At 36.6% G+C, this 13,421-nt stretch overlaps 1 protein-coding gene across 4 annotated transcripts in view; it reads right to left on the bottom strand.

The window, feature by feature from the left end:
* cher (filamin-A) overlaps positions 1-13,421 on the bottom strand; it is a 754,003-nt gene that overhangs the window by 444,573 nt on the left and 296,009 nt on the right. For 2 of the 4 annotated variants that reach the window (XM_067140703.2, XM_067140705.2), the window contains exon 6: positions 881-895. The exons of the other annotated variants lie outside the window; for them this stretch is intronic. In XM_067140703.2, coding sequence (XP_066996804.1) covers positions 881-895 — 15 coding nt within the window. The remainder of the gene's footprint in view (positions 1-880; positions 896-13,421) is intronic. 4 annotated transcript variants of the gene reach the window in all.

The raw sequence follows: 13,421 nt of genomic DNA, 5'->3' as shown, positions 1-13,421 counted from the left end.
CATGAAAAGCTGAGTGCCAGTAATTATCTGCTTTATTTATAACCCTTTCCCTTGTACACTGGGGCTGCTATTGCAACTCTCCATTCATTTGGTATGCATTCATGCAAACAGTAATCAAATAAGTATTTCAAATATGGTATCATATCCCAACCCATTGCCTTTAATATATCCCCACAGATATTGAACCAATATTTACAAATTTTAAATGCTAAAATATGTTTGACTGCCCCTCAAGCGCTAAGTCATTATAAATGTACATAACATTTTATGCACTGGCATTTTTCATAGACCAGCAAGAAGTGCAATAGCCAACTGATGTACGAGTTATCATGACCGGTAAGTTAATTTACCACAGTCCTCCAACAACAATTCTGACCAATACTGTCTTAATTATACAGACAGGATTATACCAGGTTCATTCTGTTTTCTGAACCAAAGCCTCATCTTTCGAGGTTTTAATATTCACACTAACATATTCCTTTGAATCGGAAAGCATTTAACAACCAACTATTAACAGCACATGCAGCTACCACCTTAAGAGACAATTCAAGTTAAAATAACATATATACAGGAGCACAAAACTGCAAACAATCCATGCCTCAGAAAATTAAATCACTCCAGCCTGTTATTTACCAGACAACATGAACTGGACCACTTCATTCCTTTTTCTCTATATTCCCTATTTCTATCACCGTTTGAAAAATTTTAAACAACAAAAGCACTCTCCACAGGTTTATACTTTACAAAATTCCTTGTATTGACTGACACAACAAAAGAACCTCCATGGCCCAATTCAGTGACATAATTGCTAAGCTAAGTTATGATTGGCTATGCTAAGCTAAGCTAAGCTAACAGCCGCCACACTTTCACTGTCACTTACCGAGGAGGAGGAATGCTGCATTCAGCCACAACAGAAAAACATAGTATCATTGTTATAGTTCACTTTAACATTACTGAATAAGCCTTTATCATCAATGACAACACTTATATAGAACACACCAATACCAACAGTCTCAAAACTAGCACCAAAATAAAACTTGATATTACAGTTATGAGCAAACATTGTAAATAGAGGCCTCTCATCTTGTGTCAGCAAAACTGATCCAATTGAATGAGCATCAATGGGTCACTATTATTTAGATATTGATAAATTTTACTCTTACTAAACAAGAGTAGTTTCAGCCTGATCACCATGGCTTCTTCTGGGTAGAAGGAAAAAAAAAAAAAAAAAAACTTTTATATAAGATTCTCTTTTTCTCAATTGCATGGTCAAAGTTGCAACCCTCATTTCTGGATATGTCCAGTTAAGCATGGAATGAGTTTGCTTATGAAGCCCTCTACACACTGGCAACAGAAATTTCTTGCCAAGGGATTTCACAAACTTTCATTTTACTGGTGAATGCTGATCCTCCCAAGAAAAAAAATCATGAAAATTAGTCTCCATGGCATGTATGTTAACAACCAAAGCAGAAAATCATGTGATGAAAGAAAGAAAAGGGATGTGAAGATAAAATATCTAAGGGACACTGGGAAAGTAAATAATGTATATTGAAGAGAGAGGTATACATGTGGCTAAACTCCAAATGAGGTAGGCAGAACAAAGTTGTAACTTCAGATTAACTGTGTACTGGTACCTTCTGTTATACCATTCGTTATGTAACATTCAAGACTATGATGGATCTTTATATTAGTGCTTGCAAACATCCTAAATAATATACTTTCCATATTTTATATCAATTTCATACTTAAGTTTGGCATTCAATGCAAGACATACCTGCATCTATGTACAGAACCTAAATTTTTTTTAACTTTGTTATTTGATTTGTCGTAGAGTATTATGAACTCTTAACTTTTCATTATGACTATACACAATATGAGCTAATACAACCCTCCAAGCCTTCAGATCAAACACACTGATGGTAAGGTGGCTCACAATGACAAGGATAACTGCCAGATTCTGGTGAGTTACTGAGAGTCTCTACTCAACCGCAAGGCTCTGAAGTCCATCTTCCCTTTTGAGGATAACATACACGTTCATCCAGATTCATCTCCTCCCATGAAAGAAGAAATCAAACAGATCATTCACCCCATTCATACGAAAGATGAAAAGAATGAACATCTACCATGGCATCTCCCTCCTCCTCCTCCTAATTAATTAATAATTAATATTTATTCATTTATTTATTTACTTATTCCCTTACAAGTGGGGAAGTTAAGGCTCTTGGCCCCCTCTCATACTTAACCACATTCTATGTCAAAAAATAATAGATTGTCTTTTCTTACAAATTACAGTAAAACTTGCTCAAAGCGGAAAAGCAAGGGTCCGAGTTTCTTTTCCGAATTAGACAAGTTTCCGGATTGAACAAAATTATACAAAGTGATTCACAAATTACTTACCCCTGATCCATTAGTCTAGTTTTGGTGATGCAGATCTCAGTAACACAATATCTTGATGTACAGTAGGTTTTTATTACTCTCACATAGGCCTGCACTATAACACACAAAATATTAAGAACAGTATGTACTGTATATACCGTACTCAATGAAAACCGGACAATTTCTGCCTTATTCCACATGTTTGATAAACACTGTATTTGTCAAATTATTCCTTCTTCCACATGTCTAACAAAGAAACCTGTTTCACCTTCCTTGATGTCATGTCTTTCTCAATGCAGTCTTTAGCGCTGTACGGTACCTCAAGAAGTCGCGGTCAGTTCGATTTGACAGCAATTTCATAATGTCCCTGACAAGCTCAATAGCTTGTTCATGAGTGTATATTTTTTTCTGACATTCTCTTTCCTCTCCTCCTCCTCCTCTTTCTGGACTTCGTCCCTCGGATTATCATCTTCTTCATTCTCTGTACGGCGGATCTTCAGAAGCTGTAGAGCAGACTGGAAACTGTAGTAAGTAGCAAGCTGGTCGTCGCTGCAAATGTATTCGTCTATATTACATGCAAAATTCTGATGTTGGCTCAGTGTAGATATCAGCGCAGGATTTTCAGTCACTTCCTCAGGTGTGCCGATGTCATTTTCTGCAAATCCTGCTTTTGCAAAACACTTTACGACTGTTTGAGGTTTGATCTGCTTCATAGCCAAACTGATCCAGTTGACAGCATCCAGTATGGAAACTGAGCGAGCAAGGGAGTAGGTGCTGCCAGCTGTATCAACATTCTTTATCAGTGACTGCATCAATAAATGCCTGTGGTGAGATTTAAAGGTGTAAATCACGCCTTGGTCTATAGGTTGAACAACGCTGGTTGTGTAAGGTGGAAACCAGGCTAACCTGACATTGGAAAGCAACACATGTGGGTGACAAGTGGCGTTGTCGAGAAAAAGAGTTGCGATTTTCCTTCTTCATCCTACAGTTAAATTCGTTCCGCCATTCTTCCGTTAGAGCACTGGTCATCCAGGCTTTCCAATTGCTCCTCCAAGTTACCGGAAGATTGCGCAAGTCCAAGTATTTAAAACTTCTTGGTTTTGCTGATTTCCCGATTACCAGGGACTTTTCCATTTCCCCCCCTCATGTTATCGCAAACAGTACTGTAAGTCTTTCTTTTGACATTTTATCCCCACCACACCTTTCCCCACAAAGCGCAAGTGACTTTGAAGGCAAGGCTCAAAACACCAATCCTGTTTCATCGGCGTTAAAAATGTCTTTAGGTTCATAGCCAGAAATTAAATTTTGCCTCTTCGATATCCACTCGCCTACTACATTTCCATCCAAGTCTTTGGACTCGCCGCAGACTTCATTCAATACGATATTGTGTCTTGTTTTGAAACTCTCCAACCACCCAGTTAATGCTTTAAAGGCGGTGTTGCCAAGTGATTTAGCAATGGCAAGAGCCTCATTCTGTAGCATAGGTCCACTAACCGGAAGGTTTCTCGAATGGGCACTGACAAACCATTTTCACACTAAATCACTGATTTCTTCATTGCCTGTTACCTTAGATTTCCTCTTTATTTGCCCATTTCCCTCCATCCACTGCTTAGTAATGTCGTCCTTATGTTTTAAAATCTCATAAACTTGAGTTTTTCTACACCTGAAATGCGATGTAATTTCATGCACAGACAACTTTTCCTCTTCACTTGCTTCAGTAACTTTCACTTTCTTGTTCAGTGTCAGTGACGTATATTTCACAGCCATCATGCTGTCTTCAAAACTGACACAAATTTACTGACGGGACAAAAAAGTAAGGGAACTGTTTACCTTAGAATTGGGCTCAAGTTGTACATCAAGATAAAGATCTCTACGAACTATGGCAAAAGTCAGGCAATTAGTGGAGATTTAAATCCCATTCTACCAGGAATTTGGCAAACCCGGACCTCATTAGAGCAGCGTGTTATGGTCTGTCAACAACTGACTCTTCCCCTGGCGAAATACAGGGTTATTTAAAAAGAAGGAACAGATTTCAAATGCTTATTTCTTCCAAACTACAAAAGGTAGAACCACAATTCCAACGTTCCTGGACAGATAAAGATTTAAAATTTGAACAGTCCACGTAGAAGCACCACTGTTGCAAATTCCACTCCCAGCCGCATTGCGCGTTGGTGCTTGTCAGTTGGAGCATAAGCAAATGGTGACACAGCAGGAAAAAGCATTTTGTGTGCTGCAGTTAGCAAACCTAGAGTCCATTATTAGAGTTCAACGTGCTTTTCGCCGTCAGTTTAATAAACAAGCGCCTTGGCATAAGCAGATATACCAGTGGCATCGAAAGTTTGTAGAAGATGGTTGCATCTGCAAAGGGAAAAGCATGGGACGTCCACGCACATCGAATGAAAATGTCGAGCATATTCGTGCAGTTTACGAAAGGAGCCCAACGAAATCTGCAATATGAGGAAGCAAGAAACTTAGTATTCCTCAACCAACGGCATGGCGAGTTCTGAAACACCGTCTGCACCTGAAGGTGTACAAACTGCAGTTATTGCAGAAATTGCATGTGGACGATTACATCAAAACCATGCTAGATGACACGAAGAAGGCAATTTATATGAACGATTATTTTTTCAGATGAATGCACTTTTCAACTTTCTGGTAAAGTTAATCAGCATAATGTTAGAATTTGGGCAAGTGAAAATCCTACGGCAGTTATTGAACATGAAAGAGATTCACCAAAGGTGAACGTCTTCTGTGCCATATCTGTAAGGAAAGTTTATGGACCTTTCTTCTTCATGGAGAAAACTGACAGGACTAACCTATCTAGACATGCTTCAAAACTGGTTATTTCCTCAAATGGAAGATGATAACGATGACTTTTGTGTCACAGTGTGCAAAACGTTCGACGTTACCTAAATGACACATTCCAGGATGTTGGACTGGAAGAGGAGTAGTAGAAGATAACCATCGCCTGAGGCCTCCCAGGTCTCCAGACCTGATTCCTTGTGATTTTTATTCGTGGGGTTACGTAAAAGACAGTGTGTTTATTCCACCTATGCCCGACGCTCTTGAAAGTTTGCGACATCGAATTGTTGAAGCTGTGAATTTGATAACTGGATACTGGATACTGGCTGCACTTAAGCGACTGCAGCTATCGAGCTCGGTCCTTCTTTTTGAATAACCCTGTATTTATGTACCTGCAGTACCGGGTATGCCTACATAAATTTCACAGCTAAAACATAATTTCCGTATTCTAAAGTGTAATTTCCGCATTATACAGTAATAATTTTCATGTCTTTCCACGTTTTGTAAAATGAAGTATTGACTAGGTGGAAAACTCATCCTTCATACTTGTGTGCACATTGGACAAGTTTCCGCTTTATAGACGTTCCGCTTTGAACAAGTTTTACTGTAATATGATGATTATGATGAGGAGGAGGAGTAGGAGTAGGAGTAGGAGTAGGAGGAGGCAGAGGAGCTTTTAACAAACAATCTGCAGTGAAAAAGGGGTTTTATGATAACATATTGACAACATTTTGTATGTAACTAGATGACAGTGAGTAATAATGATAATTCTTACAATAATTTAAAGACAAACAAGTACATTATAACACAATATTCACCAATGGTTCTAGAGTTAGGTAGGAAACTAATGATCTATGTGACTTAGTGCATCTTAATACAAGTATGAATTTATGTAAATACATAAGTTCTACATCATTCATTCTTACATTCACCAGTGCGTTCATACAACCTGGCTATGCACTTAGGAGGAAATTCTGGCAAGATCTTTTAAAAGAGGCTAATTCCATAGCCTGACACCAGACACTCGGAATGAATGGTTATACAATGATGTACGATTTACGAGTATAGTAAGAGAGGAGTTAGATCGAGTGTAATGCTGATGAGTGGAGGAGAGGTAGCTAAGATCTGACGTAAGATACTGCAGGGTTGCTTCATTTGAAAGTTGAAAAATGAGTGTAGCTATGTGTAAATATATCATCTGCTTAATCTTTAACCAGCCGGGTATCTTGTAATGGGGGTGACATGAGTGGTATACTTTAATGTAAAAATAAAACCGATACAGGAGTTCATAGCTTTCTGCAGTTTTTTTTATCAGTAGCATCAACAAATACATCACAACTGTTGCGTATGGGTAACATGAGCATCTGAATTAATCTTATTTTCATAGTGTGTGGAAGAAGTGACTAGTGAATTATGAGTGGGAGAAGCGAAGAGTATAATTTTCTGCAAGCATCAGTTATTTGTTCATTCTAGTCTAAGGTTTCATTTATAATGACTCCAAGGCTTTTCACAGACTTTTGTAATGGTATTACCACACCATTGATCATGAGTGGGGGCAGAGGTATTTCTTTAAGGATGGCTATAGTTCTTGCCTGTCCTACAATTATAGTCTGTGTCTTAACTGGATTAATTAAGATAAAATTTTCACTGGCATACGAGTAAGGTTCGTATTAGTATTCATTTGCTCAATGGTGGTATCAATATCTAGAGTTCTGAAGTTGCTATATATTTGTATGTCATCTGCATAAAAGTGGTGGGTACAATTATGTAAATGGTTAGCGATACCGTTAATACAATGAATAAATAAATAGCAAAGGTCCAAGTACAGAACCCTGCTGGACGCCTGTAATTTTACTCTTCCACTCCGATGTTTTATTGCCTAATACTACATGCTGCCGTCTGTTTGTGAGGTGTGAGGGGGACAGTATGAGAAGGCCTGGTTGAAGAACTGGAGGCCCTCAACAAAGAAAATGTTTAATAAAGAAGACTGCACTATCACAAGCTCACCAAGATTTAGCCAATCAGATCATTAACTACTTTTAGGATAAGAAAACCAAAGGAGCCCGGTTCAATGAGGTAGATCTGTAAAAGCATGTCCCAATCAAGAAGAAACTTGAAGCGTGCAAGGGTTTCCAAGAAAAATAGAAGCTAAAGATAGGGAAGGCACAGACACAGGAGAGAAAGGAACACCACCAAGAATTAATGCAAAGGCACAGAGTAAAATGTCAAAGCCAGATGGAGGAGACAGTGAAATGACGTAATCCACAGTTGGCCGAAACGAGACGAATGAATGGATTAACTAACAAAAGTGTTAAATTATGGAAACATATGCAAGCTTTCCTCAAATATTAAAAATGCACAAAAAAAGCCATAAATATGTTTTTAATCACTCCCAATATCCTCACTTGTAAACAAAAGACAAAACTAACTGTAGCTAATGGAAAAACAAATCTATTCACATAGAAATCCAAGCCAACTTTTTTTTTTTTTTTTGTAAAATCTAAAGCTCTCTCTTTTCAGTTTCAACTCAGTTAATGTTTAACTGTTCGGTTCTTCAGTCTGCCAAAACTAATTTTGAATAAATAAATTTATAAACTTTCTGGAAAAGAAAACTTATGGTAACAAAATTTTACCTGAAAAAGAAACAAACAATTTCCCCCTATAGTACATATATGTTTATCTTTATGGCTCCTCCATTCAACTTGTCAACAAGAAGCAGTCAATTTTTTGGTCCTTTGCATTGCTTTGCTCTCCCATTGTTTTTTTTCCTTTCATTTCCTTCTTTTCTATGAAATTTTTACCTTTCTCTTTCTTTTTTTTTATTGATTTTAATTGGAACGTCATACCAGCCATTAACTTCATCCAGAAAATCTCTGATCCATGTTGAGTCCAAGCGCAAACTTATTTAACATAACTATTGTCCACTAACTGTGTTACTGCATATTTTAAATAATTCAGCGAGTTTTCTCCGATTCAGACATAGGGGAAAATATTCTTAAGCATGATTGTACTTTTCTTCAACATTTTAAGATTTTCCAAGTGATTGTTTTCAAAGAATAAATGCCCGGATACATGATTTTTGCAAAACTGATAACTAGGGCCCGGATTTTTAGGTTCTTAAAAACCATGTTTTAGTTTTTTAATAGCTCAAAATAGTTTTTTATCCTCCTGAAATAGTTTTAATGATCATTTCAATTATTACTAAAGTTATACTATTCATTCAAACTTTTTTTTGCAGTCGCTTAAGTGCGGCCAGTATCCAGTAATCGGGAGATAGTGGGTTCGAACCCCACTGTCGGCAGCCCTGAAGATAGTTTTCCGTGGTTTTCCCATTTTTACACCAGGTAAATGCTGGGGCTGTGCCTTAATTAAGACCACGGCCGCTTCCTTCCCATTCCTAGGCCTTTCCTATCCCATCGTCGCCATAACACCTACCTGCGTCGGTGCGACGTAAAGCAAATGATGACTTGCCTTTAGGCATCGCTACTTATGAGATGCGTCAGCTTCTTAAACTGCCTTCAATAATAACTTGATTTAGAGGGAAAATTATTTTTAGTCTGTCGCATAATAGTGTGTATAGAGCTAAACAGCCGTAGCTGGTGGTAGTCGACCGTACACAATGAGAGATGCACTGAAGCTGGCAAGTTAGATGGGCTTGTACCTGCTAGATACAGGACAGTGAACGCTAGGGGGTTGTCTCTTGTTTTGTGCTGTACCCTAGTGGAATAGTATCCTATCACGTTGTTTCGCTCTTACCAGTTATACTTACAAACCACTTCCAGTTCCAAACCATGAAGTCATTTCAAAAAGTCGTGCATAATGTTTATTTTTTAAAAAATCATTCAATTTCATTAATATTTGGTACTTCTATTTCAAAATAACGTAATACTGTCTTGAATAGCCCATTTAGTTTTTTTAGGTTTTAACGTCTTATTTAGTTATTTATAGGTTTTATAAGATTCAAGTAATTTACTCCAATGGTAATGAAATGGATAAGTAAGTTAAAATACTGCAGTTAGCTAGCAAGGAATAAAATAGTTTAAAACCTAAAAATCCGGGCCGTACTGATAACATTTTAAATGGATTTCTTTCATCAAGATTAACATTTCTTACATAACTATTTCTTGATTATGTTTTAAAGAGTTTTATTTGTATCATTTGTTTTTCTCACCATCTTGTCTATTCATTGTATTTTAATATGTGGCTGAAGAAGGCCTAATGAAGGCCGAAACATGTACCGATATTTTACAATAATCTCTTAAAGTGTTTTAATGTAAGAACTGTATTGACTAAGGTGAACAATTTTGATCTTTTCCTTTTTATTTCAAGGAAATTTTGTATGAAATAATTTTTTCTGTAGGTGGTTGTTGAAAGTGTCTTTCTACTGTCCTATTGCCATGTTCTTTTGCACACTCTACAACTTCTAATTTAAATGTTACATTACACAAAAAAACTTAACAGGTGGCACTGTGTAACTTTCAAAACAGACTACAGCACTGTTCGTGTCTGTGACCCAACAGTATAGCCGAAACAACAATATTCCTTTCTCTCCCACACTCTGCTAATCACTACCCGTATTTACTGTTAGGCAGCTTGTCCAAGACCATGGTGCATTCCAATATAATCAGTAACAAATATCTACAGACCTTCAGACCATAAAAACACAGGAAAATTTCAGGCTGTATTTCCTGGTAAAAAAGTGTGTCTTATAGCCAGAAAAATACAGTATTCAAAATTACTATAACTAGAACGGGTATTACATCGAGAGTATAATTAATTACCTGATGAAATAAGAAATTTGCAGTCATGTTAAAGATAAGTGGAATCTGTGTGTTTCAATGATTTTTGCTTTCATATCGGATGAAGTGAAACTACTGTAGTTTTGGACGCCAACATTAGCTGCAGAATTCAAAACATTTTGAAAGTTTAATTGTGCTTATAATTCCTACCAAAAGAAATCAGGCTCAACCATGACATCTGAAGGACGTCTACTCATAGGTCGAAATCTTCTTAGAAAAATCAAGCAAATCTGTAGTTTTACAAGAGTGTTTATATCTATCATGATCATAGCCAAGAGACCTCTAGTTTTACGTGGAATACAAACCAGAGGGGTGTGATTTTTCATTTCAAATATCACAAGTGCACTGGACAGAATTTGAAATTGGGCTGCTTTGGTGAGAACTATACCTCTCAGCTATCATGCCCCTCTTCATTATAGGGACAAAGAACGTTAGATACTCAACCCTCATACCGAAATACGAGTGATTTTCAAATTTGCCATAGTTTTAAAAAAAACTATTATCCAGTGTTTAATATATCTAAATAAGAAAGGGATCATCAATGAAGCCTTGTACTTGGTCTTAATAATACTAAAAATGTACAGACAGGCTGGTAAATAGCTTGCTGTACACAACATTCTACCAAAGCTTCAAATACAGAAAACACAAAACGTATGCTTCTTACTTCAAAATAACTTTCAGTCTCACACACTCTCAGATTTCTATTTGTTCCTTCTATGCTTATGAAACATTTTGAAATAATACTCCAAATCAAAAAATATGACAGGGACAATACACATCTCTCTTATTACATCCATTATAGGCTTAAAGGAAAGTGGAAGATATATGAGAACTGTAAAAATGAGATTTGATTAACATCTAGCCTGATGTGTTTCTGCTCCATTTTAAAAAGTTAAAAAATAAAAGGCATTATTTGGTGCAAGTTTCTAGACAATGAACATTATGAATATTATAAGGAACTGGCTATTAACAATAACAGAAATAAATGGTCAACCATTTCATCAACAGGAAATATTATAAGGAATACTTGCCAACTGAACATCTAACACTACCATCTCTGTACAGTTCCAGTTACTGAAAAACATTGTACGAGTCTTTCAGCAACTTGTATCCTCAAATGAGAACAAACCTTTTAATATATAGTTTCAAGATTTCAATCTAATAATCAGAAACAATAAATAAATAAAAAAATTCTTTTTATCAGCACCTGTTCAGACAACCACAGCATGAGAACATACTTAGAAACTCAATATACAAATTTACTATATTCTTCACATATATACTGCATTTGTTTCCATACCAAAGATACGACTAATATCTTCTGAATAAAACAAAAGAATTTCCATAGCACTAAAATTTCAAATGTAAGTGTCATTGCAAATCTTCTGTATACAAAATAGTAATTTGTCCATGTGAGCACTAAGATCTGCACCCAACAATTACTTGTTACAAGATTTACCTAACTAAAATATTAACACATGGATCGCAGTTGCGATCAACAGTATTTCTGTAAGAAGGAAGTCAGCTCCCAGACAAAACTATCTTTACATCGGTCTGTTTTCAGACCAACTTTGCTTTACGGGAGCGAAAGCTGGGTGGACTCAGGATATCTTATTCATAAGTTAGAAGTAACAGACATGAAAGTAGCAAGAATGATTGCTGGTACAAACAGGTGGGAACAATGGCAGGAGGTTACTCGGAATGAGGAGATAAAAGGCTAATTTAGGAATGAACTCGATGGATGAAGCTGTACGCATAAACCGGCTTCGGTGGTGGGGTCATGTGAATTGAAAGGGGAAAGATAGGTTACCTAGGAGAATAATGGACTCTGTGTGGAGGGTAAGAGAAGTAGAGGGAGACCAAGACAAGGATGGTTAGACTCAGTTTCTAATGATTTAAAGATAAGAGGTATAGAACTAAATGAGGCCACAACACTAGTTGCAAATAGAGGAATGCGGCGACGTTTAGTAAATTCACAGAGGCTTACAGACTGAACGCTGAAAGACATAACAGTCTATAATGATAATGTATGTATGTATGTATGTATGTATAAGGCTGTCTATTTTTGTAATGAATGTGTAGTCCTAACAAGAAGTACTGGGAAATTCATGATAGATTTGAAGAAAGTACAATTCAATCAGATCTGGCAATTGTCTTTCTTTTCAAGCAAAGATTTAAATAACAAAATACTCCAGGTTATCTCCTGTTTTCTTGATAATTAAAAATAAATGTGAAAGAAAGGAAGAGATTAAAATTAGGACTGTTAGGCAGTACCATATGGCTGATAAAACAGGCATTGGGGAGTTTTTAAAAAGTAACTATGATCGCTGGAAAATGGTAAATAAAAATGTAAACAGACTCTGGGATGGGTTTAAAGCAATTGTTGAGGAATGTGAAAAACAGGTTTGTACTTTTAAAGGTGGTAAGGAATGGTAATCCACTATATTATAACAGGGAAGTAAAAAGACTAAGAAGGAGGTGCAGGTTGGAAAGAAATAGAGTTAGAAATGGCTGTGGAAGTAAGGCGAAATTGAAAGGAACTTACTAGGAAATTGAATCTAGCAAAGAAGTCAGCTAAAGATAACATGATGGCAAGCATAATTGGTGGCCACACTAATTTTAGTGAAAAATGAGAGAGTATGTATAGGTACTTTAAGGCAGAAACAGGTTCCAAGAAGGACATTCCAGGAATAATTAATGAATAAGGGGAGTGTTTGCAAGGATCTTCAAAAGGCAGAAGTATTCAATCAGCAGTATGTAAAGATTGTTGGTTACAAGGATAATGTCCTGATAGAGGATGTGAGTAATACTAAAGAAGTATTAAAATTTACCTATGACAGCAATGACATTTACAGTAAGATACAAAAGTTGAAAACTAGAAAAGCAGCTTGAATTGATAAGGTTTCGGGGGATATACTAAAGACAGTGGGTTGGGATATAGTACCATATCTGAAGTACTCGTTTGATTTTTGTTTGCATAAAGGAACTTTACCAAATGAATGGAGAGTTGCTATAGTAGCCCCTGTATATAAAGGAAAGGGTGATAGGCATAAAGCTGAAAATTACAGGCCAGTAAGTTTGACGTGCATTGTATGTAAGCTTTGGGAAAGCATTTTTTCTGATTATATAAGACATGTTTGCAAAATTAATAATTGGTTTGACAGAGGGCAGTTGGGGTTTAGGAAAGGTTATTCCACTGAAGCCCAACTTGTAGGATTCCAGCAAGATATAGCAGATATCTGGATTCAGGAGGTCAGTTGGACTGTATTGCGATTGACTTATCTAAGGCATTTGATAGGGTAGATCATGGGAAACTACTGGCAAAAATGAGTGCAATTGGACTTGACAAAAGAGTGACTGAATGGGTGGCTCTGTTTCTAGAAAATAGAACTCAGAGAATTAAAGTAGGTGAAGCGTTATCTATCCCTGTAAAAATTAAGAGGG

Source organism: Anabrus simplex, chromosome 2, assembly GCF_040414725.1.
Source record: "Anabrus simplex isolate iqAnaSimp1 chromosome 2, ASM4041472v1, whole genome shotgun sequence".
Classification (NCBI taxonomy): Eukaryota; Metazoa; Arthropoda; class Insecta; order Orthoptera; family Tettigoniidae; genus Anabrus; species Anabrus simplex.
This window is presented reverse-complemented; position numbering and strand designations above follow the sequence as displayed.